This window comes from Eubalaena glacialis, chromosome 16, assembly GCF_028564815.1.
Source record: "Eubalaena glacialis isolate mEubGla1 chromosome 16, mEubGla1.1.hap2.+ XY, whole genome shotgun sequence".
NCBI classification, from domain to species: Eukaryota; Metazoa; Chordata; class Mammalia; order Artiodactyla; family Balaenidae; genus Eubalaena; species Eubalaena glacialis.
The window spans coordinates 82,481,925-82,501,479 of NC_083731.1; the positions used below are offsets into that span (position 1 = coordinate 82,481,925).

Genomic DNA, 19,555 nt, shown 5'->3' on the forward strand with positions numbered 1-19,555 from the left:
AGAAATAGAACACAGATGAACCTCTAAAGGAGAAAGCTCTCGCAGAAGACTTATTATTCTCTTTTTATGAGGTACAAACAGAAAAATAGATAAAACGTAACAACCCGGATTATAGACTACAGGGGATTTTTCATCACTAGACTTTTATGATGTTTTATGAATGATCCTTAATACAGCAATCTTCCTGCTGAGTTACCAGGAAATAATTTCAATCATCAATAACATGGTTAAAAAGTTCACCCCATTGTAATATCCAGATCAAGAGACCTTCCCTCTTCTTTATTTTATGTATATAATAACAGACAGTCACGTCTCTCCAGACTCATGCCCAACTGAAACTTTCATTATAATGAAGAGACAGGACAGGAAGGAAAATTCTGGTACCATTTATTTTCCTAGGACAGAAATAAAGCTGCTGTTTCACAGCTTGAAAAATACACAGTAATCATTGTGTATTACAATAACTGCATAATGCTAAAGCAAGTGATCTTTCCCAGAAAACAAAAATCTCTGTCTTCCCTATGACTCCTTCCCCACCCTCAACTCAAAAATTACCACATAATAACGTCCACCTAATTCAGAAGCTTCCGACGCCGCATGTCGCACGTAAGCAGTGTGATCCAGCACAGCAGGACAATGCCAGTCTCTGCTTCTGTGTCCTACCTGTGCCCACAGGCCACCATGCTTTATAACTCTTCTTTAGAGACTTTTCGTGTCTCCTGCCTGGCTCTGTCTTCCTCACTGGGTGCCAACCATGTGAAATAGACCTTCACGGGATCGATGTTCCAGTGCTTGTGGAACGATATGGGAACTTGGTGAGATAGGTAGTCCTTAGGGTAATCCACAGGCCGAGCCTGCAGGAAGAACAGAGAATCCCGCTCTCTCACTCATCGAAAACAATTTTGCTTCAGAATAGCATTTAAATGCATGAAACGATTGCTCTCCTTCAATATCTGATGTTGGTTATGAGAATCTAAAAGCAAGAAGGAAAATCTTTTCCACTAAAATCTTCCCTCTAAGTGTAGGCTCTTTGCTTCTGCATCTCCAATTAACTTTCGTATCCCAAATGCATCGCTTTTTGCTTCTAGGTTCCACAGTCATGCCTCTGGGATATTCCTCAACTGTGGTAATAACTATGAAAAGTTTTCCTTGGTAAGTCATTTAAGTTACTATTATGACTTCTGCAAAAAGGCAGAAAAACTTATTTCCCAGGTCTAAAGAAACTTTGGCCATACATGGTTGTGTGGCGAGGTGGGGCAAGGAATTTTGGGCGTTCCCACTGCCTGTCCGCTGCTCTAACTTGGAATTAGGCATATGTCTTTCAGAGTAGGGAAAGCCTAGAAAAGGAAACACTACGGAGACAAAGCAAATCAGTGGTGTCCTGGGTCTGCGAATGGGGGTGGGGAATGAATGCAGATTCACGCAAGGGAATTTGGGGGGCATGATCCTAGTGTTTTAAAACAGGGTTTGTGGTTGCCTAGCTCTGGAAATTTGCTAAAAATTTTCAAGGTACCATTCAAACCATTACTGTGTGTGAATTGTGTATGGTATATAAATCATACCTCAGTACAGCTGTAAAAAAAAGTGTGTGTCTAAAATACAATCTCCATTTGTTACACTGTTCAGTGTGCTATAATCTTTACAGATAAGAAGGTTGACATTTTGCCCAATTTCTGTCCCTCTCATGCAGTTTAAGCCAGCTCTCCTTCCGCGTGTACAGCTTCCCACCCTGCTCCCCCTCTGCTCCTAAGTCCTCCTTCCTCACACTGACCCTGCCTGTCTGGGATTTCCTTTTGGCATTTTGGGCACAGAGGTTGATTATAGACTTCTCAGCATCACAGATGCCTCTTTGGATGCATTTTACTCTTCTAGTTTTGTCTTGTTCTTTTCTATGACCTCATTTATCAGAAATGATTAGCACATTCTAATGCTTAATAATCCAGCTCTTCACTTGCAGAGATGACTCCTGAGAGGCAATTAATCACTTCTGGAATCTGCATTAATAAAGGCAAAAATATTATGGATTTATTTTTTCCTGTGTTACATCTACTTTTATCTCCAACAGTTCATTTTTAAGTGTGAAAAACAAGCAACAATTTTAATATATTGCTGGACTCAGTTTGCTAATATTTTATTAAGGATTTTTGCATCTATGTTCAAGAGTAACACTGGCCTGTCCTTTACTTCTGTAATGTACCATTTTAATTCCTTTGTTAACTTTTTACCTACTTTTTTTTTTTAGTGATTTTCTTAGCTGCTTGCTCTAGGGATACAATGTACATCTCTGACATTTTAGGTTAATGTTGGCCTCATAAACTGAGTTAGGAAGCATTCTTGCTTCTCTAATTCAACTTCATCAATGTATATAAGTTTAAATACATTTTCTATTTCTTCTTGAGAAATAGCCTTGCTTAAAAAGTGTAATCTAGAAATTTCTCCATTTCATGTATTTATTCATCATTATTTAAAAAAAATTTTTTTAGTATCTTTATTGGAGTATAATTGCTTTACAGTGGTGTGTTAGTTTCTGCTGTATAACAAAGTGAATCAGCTATATGTGTACATATATCCCCATACCCCCTCCCTTTTGAGCCTCCCTCTCACCCTCCCTATCCCACCCCTCTAGGTGGTCACAAAGCACTGAGCTGATCTCCCTGTGCTATGCAGCAGCTTCCTACTAGCCATCCATTTTACATTTGGTAGTGTATATATGTCAATGCTACTCTCTCACTTCGTCCCAGCTTCCCCTTACCCTCCTGTGTCCTCAAGTCTGTTCTCTACATCTGCGACTTTATTCCTGCCCTGCCGCTAGGTTCATCAGTACCGTTTTTTTAGATTCCACATATGTGCATTAGCATACGGTATTTGTTTTCTCTTTCTGACTTACTTCACTCTGTATGACAGACTCTAGGTCCATCCAGCTCACTACAAGTAACTCAATTTCGTTTCTTTTTATGGCTGAGTAATATTCCATTGTATATATGTGCCACATCTTCTTTATCCATTTGTCTGTTGATGGACATTTAGGTTGCTTCCATGTCCTGGCTATTGTAAATAGTGCTGCAATGAACATTGTGGTACATGTCTCTTTTTGAATTATGGTTTTCTCAGGGTACATGCCCAGTAGTGGGATTGCTGGGTCATATGGTAGTTCTATTTTCAGTTTTTTAAGGAACATCCATACTGTTCTCCATAGTGGCTGTATCAATTTACATTCCCACCAGCAGTGCAAGAGGGTTCCCTTTTCTCCACACCCTCTCCAGCATTTATTGTTTGTAAATTTTTTGATGATGGCCATTCTGATGGGTGTGAGGTGATACCTCACTGTGGTTTTGATTTGCATTTCTCTAATGATTAGTGATGTTGAGCCTCTTTTCATGTGTTTGTTGGCCATCTGTATGTCTATTTTGGAGAAACGTCTATCTCCATTTCATTTAAATTGTCTAATTTGTTGGCATAATTGTGGTAGGGTATATAAAGATACCCCTCCTTCATTTCTGATTTGGGCAATTTTTGTCTTCTCTCTCTTTCTCTTGGTCAAGCTAGCTTAAAGGTTTACCAAATTAGAGCTAATTTTTGGCTTAATTGATTTTCTCTATTTTTCTGTTTTCTATTTCATTGATTTGTGCTCTGATCTTTAGTATTTCTTTTATTCCACATAGTTGATTTGATATTATTCTTTTGCTTCTCAATGTAGAAACTTAGATTATTGATTTAATATCTTTATTCCTTTCTAACATGTTTAAAACTGTAAATTTCCTTCTAACCACTATATAGCTGCACTCAAAGTTTTTGATATGTTGTTTTCATTTTCATTCCATTGAAGGTATTTTCTAATTTTCCTTATGATTTCTTTTTTGACCCATGGGTTATTTCAAAGTGTGTTGTTTAATTTCCAAATATTGGGGGAATTTCCCCAATTTTTTTTCTTGATTTCTAATTTCATTCCGTTGTTCTGGGAGGTGAGTTTTGTTTTATGACTTAGCATATGGCCTATCCTAGAGAATGTTCTATATACATTTGAAAAGAATGTTCATTCTGTTGTTGTCAGTGAAATACTTTATATGTGACAGGTCACGTAGTTAATACTTGTCTATTTCTCTTTTCAATTCTGTCCATTTATGTTTCATGTAATTTGAAGATCTGTTGTTAGCTGTATATATACATTTATAATTGTTTTATTCTCTTGATGTATTGACCTTTGTCATAAAATGGCCCACTTTCTGTCTAGTAATATTTCTGTTCTTAAAATCTATTGTTTTTAATATTACTATAGCCACTCAAGCTCTCTGTGATCAACTGTTTGCATGGTATATCTTTTTTATTTAAATTCTTAGAACTATTTTTAAATTGAAGTATAGTTAATTTACAATGTTGTGTTAGTTTCAGGTGTACAGCAAAGTGATTCAGATTTTATATATATATATATATATATTCTTTCCATTAGAGATTATTACAAGATATTGAATATAGTTCCCTGAGCTACATACAATAGGTCCTTGTTGTTTACATATACATGCTACTATATATAAAATAGATAAACACCAAACTCCTAATTTATCCCCCAACCCCCACTATCTCTTTTGGTAACTATGTCTGAGAGTCTATTTCTGTTTTGTAAATAAGTTCATTTATATCATTTTTTTAGATTCCACATACAAGTAGTGTCATATGATTTTTGTCTTTATTGGACTTACTTTACTTAATATGATAACCTCTAGGTCCATCCATGTTGCTGCAAATGGCATTATTTCATTCTTTTCTGTGGCTGAGTAATATTCCACTGTGTATATATATCACATCTTCTTTATCCATTCCTCTGTTGATGGACATCTAGGTTGCTTCCCTGTCTTGGCTATTGTAAGTAGTGCTGCAGTGAACATTCGGGTGCAGTGAACATTCGGGTGCATGTATCTTTTCAAATCATGGTTTTCTCTGGATATATGCCCAGGAGTGGGATTGCAGGATCATATGGTAAATCTATTTTTAGTTTTTTAAGGAACCTCCATATTGTCCTCCATAGTGGCTGCACCAATTTACATTCCTCTCTATGATCAACTGTTTGCATGGTATATCTTTTCCTTTTATATTCAACCTGTTTGTGTCTATGAATCTAAAGTATACTTGACTCTTATAGACAACATATAGACAAATCATGCTTTTTATCCAGTCTGACAATCTCTGCCCTTTGACTGGGGTATTTAGTCCATTCATAATTAATGTAATACTTGATATAGCTGTATTTCATTAGCCATTTTATATGCCATTTTTTTTTGATACCTTGTTTTTATTTCCTTTTGCTATATACCAGGATGTGGTGCTGCAGCATATGGTCCTATATTTAATTTTTTGAGCAACCTCTACAGTTTTCCCGTAGTGTATATGCCATTTTTTTAATACATTTTTTTGTCCATCTGTTTCTCCTTTATTGCCCTTTTTTGTTAAAAATCTTTTAGTGTACATTTAAGTCTCTTTAAAAATATAGCTAAAACATCAAAAAAGTTACTTTCTTAAAGGTTTCTCTAGGGATAACATGTATCTTTAACTTAGCAGGTTAATACTGACTTAACTCCAACAAAATCAGCCTTGCCCCAATAAAGCTCCACTTCTTTCCCCTGCCTTTGTTCTACTGTCATCATATATATTGCATTTATTTATGTTATAAAGTCAACAATATAGAGTTATATTGTTTTAAACAATCGTGTGAAAGAAATTAAGAGAAAAGTATCTGTATGTGTATATACACATCCATATATTTTGTTTATACATTTTTCCTCTTATATACACACATATGTGTATATATACACACATATGTGTATATATACATATACACACAAACATGTATATACATAGTCTTTCCAGTGTACTTAATTCCTTCCTATATATTCCAGGTACCACGTGGTGCCATTTTCTTTCAGCCCAAAGAATTTTCTTTAGTTTTTTTTAAGGGAAGGTCCGTTAGCAAAGAATTCTCTCACTTTTTGTTTATCTGGGAATGTCTTTATTCCACTTCCATTTTGGAAGGATAGTTTTACTGGATATAGAATTTCTGGTTAACTTTCTTTTTTTCTTTATGCCTTCAGGCCTCTTATTTCTAATGAGAAATCAGCCAGTAACATTTTAATTTCCACTTTCATTAGGTTTTTTGTTGCTTTTAAGATTTTCCCTTTGTCATTGTTTTTCAGTGATTTGACTATAACATGTTCATGTGTGATTCTTTTCCTGATTATCCTACTTGGGCCTTGTTGAGTTTCTCAGATCAATAGATTGTTTCTCATTACATTTTTGAGAAAATGTATTTCTTCAAAAAAATTGTTTTTGTCCCATTCTTTCTCCCTTCTCTTTTTAAAAAGGACCCCCATTAAATGTATGTTGGTATACTTTGTTTTACCACTTGTCTTTGAGGCTGTGTTCATTTTTCTTCAGTCTTTTTTCTGTTCTTTGGATTAGGTAATTTCTATTGATAGGCCTTCAAATTTACTGATTGTTTCTTTTGCCATCTCAAATCTACTGTTATGTCCATTTAGATAATTTCTCATTTCTTTTATTGGGTTTTACAACTATAGAATTTTCATTTGGTTCTTTATCATAGTTTCTATTATTTTTCTATTAAGACTTGCCATTTGTTGAGTTAACGTAATCATATTTTCCTTTGACTACAGTTTCCTTTAATTCTGTGAATAGAGTTTTTTTTTTTTTTTTATTAGCTGCTTTGAAGTCTGTCTGTCTGTCAAACCCAACATCTGGTCCCATTCAGAGTCAGTTTCTGTTGATCAGAGTCCATTTCCATTGACTACATTTTTTCCCTGAGTTCAGTGTTTCTTTGCATGTTTCACAGTAATTGACTGGAAACTGGTTATTTTTAAATAATGTATTTATTATAGCAACTCACAAATCTGTTTACTACTCTTTTTTAAAAACTAATTTGCCTGAACTTACACTGTGGAATCTTTCTCCCTAGAGTGTGTGGCTGCTGGTTTCTCAAGTTTTAGTTCTTATTTTTATTCTTTAGGATGACTTTCTAGAAGTCACTCCTGTGCCTGAATAACTTAGTAGTTAGTTTGTAATATAGGCAGAGATTGAGCTCAAACGTCTCAAACCCATAAAGCTTCAATCTGTGTGTGGATTGGAAAGGACATTCAAAGCTTCAGTGGGTTCTCAAACATGCCTTGGCTTGTAATTACTTTCATCCACTGTCCCACATGCATGCACATAGTTTCCCAGTGGGCCAGAGAATTGTGGCCAGCTTCTCTAGCCCTACTATGCTCTCTTATTTCCAGGGTATTAGGTATTAAACTTCTGACCAATAATCCCTTCCCCGTAACTGAGACTACAACCTCAGGCCAGTGAAGATGTAGGTTTTTCTTGTTTGTTTCCTACCCAAATTTGACAATTTTAGCTGACATACCTGTGGGTTTTCATCTCTCCCACAAATCAAGTCCACCCCCTCTGACAGCAAACCTGTTGTTTTCTTCCAGCCAGGCCCATACTGGTGAAACTACTGCTGCTCTCTCCAACCAAGCTGGGATGGAAGGCGGGTAGGGTGGGGGGTTTTCAGGCAGAAAGGCCTCAGACTCTGTTGCTCTTACCCAGAACTACAGGAGTTTTTCAGGAATTAATGCTTCTCAGTGCTTTTTGGTTGACTTCCAGATTCCTGAAATAGTTATTTTGACAATTTTGTGCAGAGGATTCACTGACCATTGCACACTGCCATACCCATTAGTAGCATATAATTTTGGAAGAGCAGAAAACCACATGCTCTAGATACTTTGTTTTTAACAGAGGGATATACTAGACATTCCTTGAGGCTTCCTTCTGAACCTGTGATCTCACAATAACCTTCCCTGACTAAAAGGAGAAGAAATGTGGCCCAGGCAACTTTGTATCTGAGCTTGTTTCCAAATGCCAGTGTATCTGAGCTTGTTTCCAAATGCCCCTTGTAACTTACCAAGAACCTAGATTTTATCTCTTTCTCAATATGAACAAATACACTGTTTGGACCAGTGTTCAAACATTACAAATGGAAAGTAATGTCCAAATCAGAGCAAACTCTCTTAAAAGAGGCTTAAGAATTAGAAGATAAAGGAGTGTCTGTTGGGGAGGATACATTTTGAGCATACTTTATGACTTTGGAAAGGTTTAAAATTTATTATGTGAATTAGAGAAATCAAGAGTTTTAAAGTATGGGAAACAACAATTTAAAAAAATGTTTTTAATTATCTTCAAAGGACTTTTACATAAGGAGAAAAGAAAGAAGGAAAATAATCATTTCATTTAGTAATGTATTCTTCCCTAAGTGAAAAAGGCTGCTATAAAAACCTAAGACCAGGTCTTCCCTGGTGGCACAGTGGTTAAGAATCGCCTGCCAACACAGGGGACACGGGTTCGAGCCCTGCCCAGAAAGATCCCACATGCCGCGGAGCAACTAAGCCCGTGCACCACAACTACTGAGCCTGTGCTCTAGAGCCTGCGAGCCACAACTACTGAGCCCGTGCACCACAACTGCTGAAGCCCACAGGCCTAGAGCCCATGCTCCTCAACAAGAAAAGCCACCGCGATGAGAAGCCCGTGCACCGCAACGAAGAGTAGCCCCTGCTCGCCGCAACTAGAGAAAGCCCGCGTGCAGCAACGAAGACCCAACTCAGCCAGAAATAAGTAAATAAATAGATAAATAAATACATAAATAATAAAATAAATAAAAACCTAAGACTATGATAGTAACAGTGATAAATTATTTCCCTTATACACCAACAGTTTTAATTACCCTTCCTTTCTGTGAGTGAAACATTATGAGATAGAGTGAGACAGAGGGTAAGAGAGAATAACTTGCTTTTCTAAGTCCTATAACACCACACATAGGCTCAAGGTTTTAAAAGATGGCAAAGTACCTTCTGACTAGTACCAGGAGGGAGGTTTCTCATACATTTCTTATTATAAACGTCTATCTTTATCTTTCCTTGCAGCCCTCAAGAACGCAGAAATGGATTCTGCCTTTCTTGGTAATGCAAGCACTTTCTCTGCCTTGTTCAAGTGATCTCCTATAGTGCTATTTCTGTCATGCCCAATTCTCTATACGGCTATAATAGCGTTTGCTACTGGTTACTAAATAAAGCATGAAGACTATATTTTCAGTGTAAGGGAGGGCACTTAAAATACCTATGCATTCAAATTTCAAAAAGCTTTGGATTTCTTAAAGGAGAGCATTAAGTGAATGTGGGCTATGGTTATTTTTAGTGCAAATATATATGCTATTATTATTACAATATCAGAATAGTCACTGATCAGAATATTCACTAACCCGATTCTTCAAAAAAGAAACTACTAAAAAGATTGCAAAAGGATTCCCTTCTTACCCCACACTGCAGGATGGTGAAACTATTAGCACCAGCCACCCCTGGTAAACATCATCTCATCTCTTTTATAACCCCCAGACTATAAGCTTATTGAGATATTATACTGAAACTTAATTAAGTTTAGCCTGTCAGTTTAATAGCAACCAAAGGGGAGAAAGCCCAATAGACAGTGTAAGGACTGAGGACAGTGTAGAACTGCAAACAGTTGGTGGCTAGCGGGACAACATTAGGTCAGTCCTGTATATTTTTAAATAGCATCTGATAATTTTTAAATACCATCAATTTTTTTTTTAACTCAAAGAAAAAAAAAAAGAACAGCTTTTACCTGAGCCTACATGCAAGGATGCTGGTCAAACACCATTTCATTTTCTAGATGTTTCTGTGTTCCATCTTCATGCTGTACCCTGGTACAGCATCAACCCTCTGGACAAAGAGGTCTGTTAAGGATTTCCCCCTGGAGCCTGTCCACACAGCTCTTAAGACTGTTTCCAGAAGAATAGGTGAAGGGAAAGTAGTAGTACCTTCAAGTGAGAAGAAAACCCCCCTCTCTCCCTCTGCGGTAGGAATAAAAACATTTTTCTCACCTGATGGAAGAGAGGGCTGTGTGTCACAGGGATTCCTAACCCACTAAAGCACATCCCCAGGACCATATCATCTGGAGCGTCATTGCTATAGCAGCGACACTTGCTGGCGAGAAGTCTCCTGATTGCCTCTCTGCTGAAGACCATCCTGGGGGAAGCCAGAGCAGACAGAGAAGGCGGTTAGCTCCTCACAACCGGTAATCTGAATAAGGAAACAGAGTTCAGAGCCACATTTCTGATAAAGATGTTGACATCAGCAGTGTTTTATATTTGTTATTCTGAGGAAAATGTTTCTGTGTTTCTATGAAAAGAAAAGCACTTTTAATATGTTTGCCTATCTAATAGGCAATTTTATTTCTTTATATATATCCTATACACTAACACTTGGCAGTGTTCTTTTTCTAGTATGTCACTGGAAAATTAGAATAGTTCTTAAGTTTACACACTCTCGATGAGATCAGTAACAAAATCAGCCAACATTCCCAGCAGGTAGATGGGCCCAGAAATACTAGGTACCTCAGTTATACAGGTGATGACTGACAATGAGATCAAATCTAATTGAAAAACACCATGCGTGGTCCAAGTGATTCCAGACCACAGAAGCTTCCTTAAGGTAATTTCGAGAAAGAGGGGAAAAAAGACAGAGGGAGAAAGAGATTGATTTGTCTCAAATAGTGCTAAGACGCTGCTTGACCAGATACGTTGGGTACTTTCTGGTGGAACTCACAGCCATCCCCACCTTTCTGTGCTCTCCTCAGCACTGCAGAAGGCTAAAAACTCTACAATATTTTCCAGACTCCCTGGCCAGATGGGTCCTGGCTTCGTCCTGACGACAAGGGGCCCAGTACTGGGGGAGGCCATCTGCTTCTGGCTCTGGTGGTCTCTGTGGCAGAGGCAGGTGATGGGGGGTGGGTAGCCACAGGCTCCAGCACAGCCGGCATGGGATGGCAGAGCATCGATGATGGTCCCAAAGCAGCAGTGACCTGGAGCCCATCCCAGGTCTGCCCCAGATGCAGTGCTGTTAACCTGACAGTAGCAGCGGCCACAGCAACCCACACCAATAGGGCCCAGAAACCAGCACCCTTTGCTCCTTCAGCCTCAGAGGCAACAGCGCTTCCTGTAGTTACTGAGCTCTGGGTAAAGCCACCTGCTCCCTCTTATTCCTCTGGCCCTTTCCAATACATTTGTACCAAGTTCCTGCAATAAATTCTCCTCTTTTAGAAAATATAGATAGGTTTCTGCTTTCCCTTCTGGTCCTAGAGTAGTAATGGATCTTCTCATATCATGAATAACCCGATAGCTGATAGGGCTGATATGGTTCACAAGTTCATTCCCAATAAGCAACAACTTTCTTGAAGGCAAAACTATCTAAAATTTATCCATATATTCCCATAGCCAAATACAGGGTCTCAAATACAGTAAGCCCTTAGTAAAAGTCTAATGATCCAACAAGTGAGAACAAAGCTGCCTTTGCAAAGCTCTTTCCCAGGGAGGGAGAGGTCTATGAATCAGTCTAGTCGGGAAGGAAAGAGGACAGAGCACTTGAGCACGATCCCTGACACAAACATGTCGATTCCTGCTCAGCTGGGCTCAGTTCCGTGCCACATAACTAACACCAGTGACCACGGCTGGTGATGCAGCGACTGGGAAGACACTCCCTGCCTGTGCTGAGATGTCAAAAGACTGGATGGAATATGACCAAACAGGAGGAAAAAGCAGCTCTTTATTTAAGGTGATACAAGGAAATATGACCGCACAAGAAGAAAAAAGAAAGTGCTTATGACCTATACAACAGGGAAAACTGCAAGTTTGAAAACTCACCGTAAACTGCCTCTCTCTTAAAAATCTAGTGTCCATCAGTGACTCAGGGCCTCACACGTACGTGCTGAGCCAAATTCCTGCTCTACTGACCAATCCCAGGAAAGAGCCTGTGTGAGGGGACATGTGTTCACCATAAGGGAAACAGACATTTCCCTTAAAGTGTCTGCCTGATGCCCTGTCAAGGAAAGTTTCATAGGTAACTAATTGTCCCAATCACAGTGGGCATCTCGTCCTCTTAAACCCTATTTGAATAAAATGCTTCTCTTCTGCCAGCATCCAGTAGAACGAAAAAGAAAAGGAAAGCCTTTCATTTTGGTGTGCTCTACCCACCCCCCCCCAAAAAAAGGAAAATTACCAGTTACAGCATAGTATGTCTGTTCTGCCAACTTTTAAATATTAAAAAGATGTTGATCAATAAAACCAAGAGCTGGTTCTTTGAAAGGGTAAACAAAATTGACAAACCTCTGGTCAGGCTCACCAAGAAGAAAAGAGACAGAAACCAAATAAAAAGAAATGAAAAAGGAGAAATCTCAACTGACACCACAGAAATACAAAAAACCATAAGGGAATACTATGAACAATTATATGCCAACAAATTTGACAACCTAGAAAAAATGGACAACTTTCTAGAAACATACAGCCCACCAAAACTGAATCAAGAAGAAGTAGATAATTCGAACAGACCGATCACTAAAAGTGAAATAAAATCTGTAATAAAAAAATAAAAAATAGGGCTTCCCTGGTGGCGCAGTGGTTGAGAATCTGCCTGCTAATGCAGGGGACATGGGTTCGAGCCCTGGTCTGGGAAGATCCCACATGCCGCGGAGCAACTAGGCCCGTGAGCCACAACTACTGAGCCTGTGCGTCTGGAGCCTGTGCTCCGCAACAAGAGAGGCCGCGATAGTGAGAGGCCCGTGCACCGCGATGAAGAGTGGCCCCCGCTTGCCGCAACTAGAGAAAGCCCTCGCACAGAAACGAAGACCCAACACAGCCAAAAATAAATAAATTAATTAATAAAAAAAAAAAGCTGTGTTCAGGAAATTCCTCTACCAAAAAAAAAATAAATAAAATAAATAAATAAATAAATAATTTTAAAAACTCCCTACAAACAAAAGTCCAGGACAAGATAGCGTCACGGGCAAATTCTACCAAACACGCAAATAACTTATACTGATCCTTCTCAAACTCTTCCAAAAGACTGCAGAGGTGAGAACACTCCCAAAGACAATCTATGAAGCCACCATCACCCTGATACCAAAACCAGACAGACACCACCAGAAAAGAAAATTACAGGCCAGTATCTTTGATGAATGTAGATGCAAAAATTTTCAACAAAATGTTAGCAAACTGAATCCAACAACACATAAAAAAGATCATACACCATGACCAAGTGGGATTCATCCCAAGTTCACAAGGATGGTTCAACATATGCAAATTAATCAATGTAATACACCACATAAACAAAAAAAAGTAAAAAACCACATGATCATCTCACTAGATGCAGAAAAAGCATTTGACAAAATTCAACATCCATTCATGATAAAAGCTCTTACCGAAGTGGGTATAAAGGGAACATATCTCAACATAATAAAAGCCATTTATGACAAACTCACAGCCAATATAATACTCAACAGTGAAAAGCTGAAAGCCTTCCTGCTAATATCTGGAACAAGACAAGGATGTCCGCTCTCACCACTTCTATTCAACATAGTATTGGAAGTCCCAGCCACAGCTATCAGACAAGAAAAAGAAATAAAAGGTATCCAAATTGGAAGGGAAGAGGTAAAATTGTCACTATATATGCAAAGGACATGATACCATATATAGAAAACCCTAAGGACTCCACACAAATACAGCTAGATCTAATAAATGAATTCAGCAAAGTAGCAGGATACAAGATTAACATTCAGAAATTGGTTGCATTTCTTTACACTAACAATGAAATATCAGGAAGGGAATGTAAAAAAAAACAATACCTTTTAAAATCACACCAAAAAAATAAAATACCTGGGAATAAACCTGACCAAGAAGGTGAAAGACTTATATGCTGAGAATTATAAAACATTAATAAAGGAAATTAAAGAGGATTCAAAGAAATGGAAAGATATCCCATGCTCTTGGATTGGAAGAATACTGTTAAAATGGCAATACTACCCAAAGCAATCAACAGATTTAATGCAATCCCTATCAAATTACCCATGACACTTTTCACAGAACTAGAACAAATAATCCAAAAACTTACATAAAACCAAAAAAAAAAAAAAAGAAAAAGAAAAAAACCAGAATTGCCAAAGCAATCCTGAGGGGGAAAAAAACAAACCAGGAGGTATAACTCTCCCAGGCTTCAGACAATACTACAAAGCTACAGTAGTCAAAACAGTGGTATTGGTACAGAAACAGACATACGGATCAATGGAACAGAATAGACAGCCCAGAAATAAAACCACACACCTACAGTCAATTAATCTTCAACAAAGGAGACAAGAATATAAAATGGGAAAAACATATGAAAATGTGTTTCCCAGTCTCTTCAGCAAGTGGTGCTGGGAAAGTTGGACAGCTGCATGTAAATCAATGAAGTTATTAGAACACACCCTCATACCATGCACACACACACAAAAACAAACCTCAAAATGGCTTAAAGACTTAAAACATAAGACATGACACCATAAAACTCCTAGAAGAAAACATAGGCAAAATATTCTCTGACATAAATCGCACCAGTGTTTTCTTAGGTCAGTCTCCCAAGGCAATAGAAATAAAAGCAAAAATAAACAAATGAGACCTAATCAAACTTACAAGCTTTTGCACAACAAAGGAAACCATAAAAATAAAATGAAAAGACAACCTACGGAATGGGAGAAAATATTTGCAAATGACGCAACTGACAAGGGCTTAATCTCCAAAATATACAAACAGCTCACACAACTCAACAACAAAAAAACAACCCAATCGAAAAATGGGCAGAAGACCTTAATAAACATTTCTCCAAAGAAGACATACAGATGGCCAGTAGGCACAGGAGAAGATGCTCAACATCACTAATTATTAGAGAAATGCAAATCAAAACTACAATGAGGGGCTTCCCTGGTGGCGCAGTGGTTGAGAATCCGCCTGCCAATGCAGGGGACACGGGTTCCAGCCCTGGTCTGGGAAGATCCCACATGCCGCGGAGCAACTGGGCCCGTGAGCCACAACTACTGAGCCTGCGCGTCTGGAGCCCGTGCTCCGCAACAAGAGAGGCCGCAACAGTGAGAGGCCCGTGCACCGCAATGAAAAGTGGCCCCCACTTGCCGCAACTAGAGAAAGCCCTTGCACAGAAACGAAGACCCAACACAGCCAAAAATAAATAAATAAATAAAATTTAAACTGTTGATTCATTAAAAAAAAAAAACAAAAAACAACGAGGTACCACCTCACACCGGTCAGAATGGCCATCATTAAAAAGTCTACAAATAACAAATGCTGGAGAGGGTGTGGAGAAAAGGGAACCCTCTTACAATGTTGGTGTGAATGTAAGTTGGTGTAGCCACTATGGAAAACAGTATGGAGGTTCCTCAGAAACCTAAAAATAGAGTTACCATATGACCCAGCAGTCCCACTCCTGGGCATATACCCAGACAAAACTATAATTCAAAAAGATATATGCACCCCTATGTTCACAGCAGCACTATTCACAATAGCCAAGACATGGAAACAACTAAAATGTCCATCGACAGATGAATGGATAAAGAAGATGTGGTACATATATACAATGGAATACTACTCAGCCATAAAAAACAACGCCATTTGTAGCAACATGGATGCAACTAGAGGTTATCATACTAAGTGAAGTCAGAAAAAGAAAAATACTGTATGATATCCCTTATATGTGGAATCTAAAATATGGAACAAATGAACCTATCTACAGAACAGAAACAGACATAGAGAATAGACTTGTGTTTGCCAAGGAGGCGGGGGGCGGGAGAGGGATGGAGTGGGAGTTTGGGATTAGCAGATGCAAACTATTACATTTAGAATGGCTAAACAACAAGGTCCTACTGTATAGCACAGGAACTATATCCAGTCTCCTGGGATAAACCATAATGGAAACGAATATAAAACAAGAATGTATATATGTGTATAGCTGAGTCACTTTGCTGGACAGCAGAAATTAGCACAACACTGTAAATCAACTATACATCAATTAAAAAAATAAAATTAAAAGAATGTTAATAAAAAACAGATGTTGAAAGGCTGTAAGACTAATAATATGACTTCCTTTAATATACAATATACTAATTTTAAAAATAAGAAAAACTGAAATGAGAGGGATTTGCCCAAGGGAACACCTGCAAATCAAGAATAGCCATGCAGCGTAGCAACAAACACACACACACACACCACGTACAGAAGATAAACTGCATCGTCAGAAACGGGCCTGCCCCCCAGACTCCTAGCAGATGAACACAGGTCACGGCTGTCTCTTTGGGCAACACTGCCAGGGCCTCTTCATCCTGACCACAGCTTCCTACCCAAATATATGTAAGGAAGTATTTTCAAAAAAGAAAATAGTTATTGAACTAATTGCCTCCAAATACCCAAACTTTCAAGAAGTAAGCAACAAAGCGGAAAACGGACACTTGGATTCAAATAGTACAAAGGTCTCGTTTTCCAAACAATACAGACTACCTACACATAAATTCCTGGAGTCCACACTCCTGGGTTAGCTCTGATAAGTGGGGCTTAAGAGGGGTGATTTAAGGCAATGGTTTTCAAAAACTTATTTGACTATAACACAGTGAGAAAACAAGAAACACAGTTCATATGCAACCATTTATGTTTTGTGTATGTGTGTGTATGTGTATAAAAACTGGAAAAATATCACATAACAATAATACTTTTACTACATGTGATGCACATGATATATCTGTTATTCTATTCCATTCTGTATTTCATTATTTTTAAATGATGGTATGATCCATTAATTGGTTTTACCATCCATTAGTTGATCCTGACTTGCTGATTAAAAAAAAGCTGATTCTTAAGCTAGATCACCAGAAAAGTCTCTTGTAATATTAGAGAAACTATTATGTCTGCAGCTTTTATCAATGGTAGATATAAGACAATCTCATGAAGAATGTTTCTGCATCTTTGTAAAGTGCTACTAAGAACAGAATATTATACTGGTCAATGTTATAGTTATGTAAAGATTAGTACCAGTGTTCATGCATCTATTTATTCATTTATCCCTTGTGTCCTGTAAAAAATGAGTCCCCATGCTAGGAAGGGGGAATGGAATGGGAAATGAGACTCAGGTGCTGCCTTCAAAGAATTCATAATCTGGGTGGAAAACAGAAAAGTAAATAGGCAATTAAATGATAATGGTTTGTATAACATGCTATGAAAGTATATTAGAAAGGCATCAAACCCAGATTTCAGGGGCTGGACTAGGCTGAAGGCTCCAGGAATAAGTAACCGATAGCGCTGTCAAGTCCATACGCAGGAGGAGGACGGGCCAGGTGACAGGCAGAAGGCTGGGGTGAGGGGCAGTGCTGTGTACAGACCAGCAGACGCCATATCTGAGCGGAGGAGTTAAAGAAATAGTGCCTCTCAGGAACTGAAACAGGTTCAGCACAAATTCTTTTAAGATGAGGGTGCAGATAAATGAGGCTAAGAAGGTAAAACAGCATCTGCCAAGATCACAAGAGGCCTGGTAAGCCTCAGTGAGGAATTTGGACTTATATTCTAACGGCAATGAGAGGTTATAAAAGGATGTGAAAGACTTTCACTCCCCTGGTAACGCAAAGAAAAAATCCAAATAAAATAAAACTCACATTAACCTATGGAACTGTTGAAGAGATGGATGACAGGAAGCCTGGGTGCTTCCAGGGAGGACCCCTTCCCAGGGGAGCAGCAAGTGGGCAAAGTGGGTCTGGGGGCGGGAAGGCGGAAGGAGAGACCCGCTAGAGACTTTAGCTCCACCGCCTCAGGAGCACCCGGGAGGCTGGGAATTAGGCCAACAAGAGGTGGTTAAAATTGAGGCCTGATCCAGATCAATGCGACTCTGGTTGAAATCTGAACGATTATCTCCTAGTCAGATGACAAGAGTAGGAAAGAGTTCGCACTACAATCAATGGGAAGGCAGCGCAGGCCCCCGAGCAGGGGAGCGAGAGGACCAGGTGCTTTCGGGGAGTCTGTGTGACTGCGGCGCAGAGGACAGCACGGAGCGGAGGAGGACGAAGGGCAGGGAGACCAGGAGGCTGTGGTGGTTCCTTCCGGGTTCGAAGTATTAACACCTTCCTGCTACAAAATACATAACCCCCGGTACCAAGAACAGGGCCCTTTATAAAAGGGGGAAGCTCTGGCTTAATGGGCACCAGCACCTCACCCAGGAAACTAATGCATCACCATAAGCCTGCAAAGAGCTGGAACCTTTTTTTTTAATGAGGATGAGCTCGATACGCCTTGGCTTTACGCTTTAGTGTCTTCTCAAAGGCCTCTGTGGACCTCTGTCTCCTATGGCTAATGGAGGATCAACATTAGCAATGGATCAACAAAGACCAGTACTCCTGCCCAGGCCTGGTCATCACTAGGAAAGGGCCACCTCCATAACCATGTTGCAGTCACCACTGAATGGGCCAGAGCAAACCAGGACACCTGGAATATGACCCTGCAGTAGTAGTCCTGCAGCAGGAATGGTTCTCATCTAGGAGATCCCAAAGTAAGAATATAAAGTCCTAGCCTTCAGAAGTCTATAATCCAGTGCCTAGAATGGTGCCCAGCACATACTGGACATTCAACAAAAACCTGCTGAATAAATTTAAATGACTATAGTGGATAACAAGATTCTCCCCAAATACCCCAATAGCAAAGACTATAGAAATAATAGAACAGACTAACTGCTCAATTGATTTACTTACATAAATCAAATCAAAAATCTTTCCCCATAAGAGATTAGGCAGATGCTTATTTAAAAGCACTGATTTTTAACTGTTATTTAAACCCTATAAATCCCACACAAATATCACTTAATTGCTTAAGTCTAAACTTCTATACCACTCTTTTCCCAAATGTGATTTATAAGCACCGGGTAATTAAAAAGTCTAATGACTTATTTTCTGAAATTAAAATCTATATCCAAAATTTTTTGCATTTAGACTATCAAAACTAACTGGCTGCCTAGAAGCACTCACGACTAAAGGGACATTTCTACCAAGTTCCCTGACATACATTTATATACTGTCTCTTCAAGGAGTAAAATATTCTTCACTGTGGGTTCTTGTTAATGTTCACTTTCCTATTACAGTAGCAGCTCCCACTGACAGAGCACCTGCGTATCAGCACAGATCCCACGGCCACAGACCCATCTCTGCATCCCGGAAACGGAAGTGTAACGTTGTGCGTATCTGCAGAAAGCCATAATTACCCTCCTCCTCCTGTGACGTAGCTGTAGCCGCCGGTGCCCAGGCCGTAGCCGTAACGCTCTCCCAGAAACACGGGTTCACTGGCATCGTAACAGCTCAGTAGGTGCTGGAGCCTGGAGATGCTAAGATTCCCAAGGGAACAGAAGCAATAATCACTTAATTCAAATGTGTTTTCACAGTAAATATTTCATGGTTCTTACAGCCCACTGGTCATATTATGCAATACTACATGGAAGTCATTTAGAGATGAAATTCAAGAGACAGAAGATTTTTTTAAAAAAGAAAAAACAAACTGAACACTGTGCATTACTGGAAATAGGAGAGAAACTGAGAAACAAGGGCCCCCTCTCCGGTTTTAGCAAAGCCCCTGGCGGGCGTGGCTGCCTTGTTCGGG

At 39.1% G+C, this 19,555-nt stretch overlaps 1 protein-coding gene across 1 annotated transcript in view; it reads right to left on the minus strand.

Annotated features, from left to right (window-relative positions):
* Nucleotides 1–256: 256 nt before the first annotated feature.
* B3GLCT (beta 3-glucosyltransferase) overlaps nucleotides 257–19,555 on the minus strand; it is a 107,694-nt gene continuing 88,395 nt past the window's right edge. Inside the window, exons 13-15 of the mRNA XM_061170930.1 lie at nucleotides 19,164–19,283; nucleotides 9,938–10,082; nucleotides 257–854 (exon numbers count right to left, since the gene is read on the minus strand). Of these exons, the coding sequence (XP_061026913.1) occupies nucleotides 687–854; nucleotides 9,938–10,082; nucleotides 19,164–19,283 (433 nt within the window). The 3' untranslated portion in view covers nucleotides 257–686. The remainder of the gene's footprint in view (nucleotides 855–9,937; nucleotides 10,083–19,163; nucleotides 19,284–19,555) is intronic.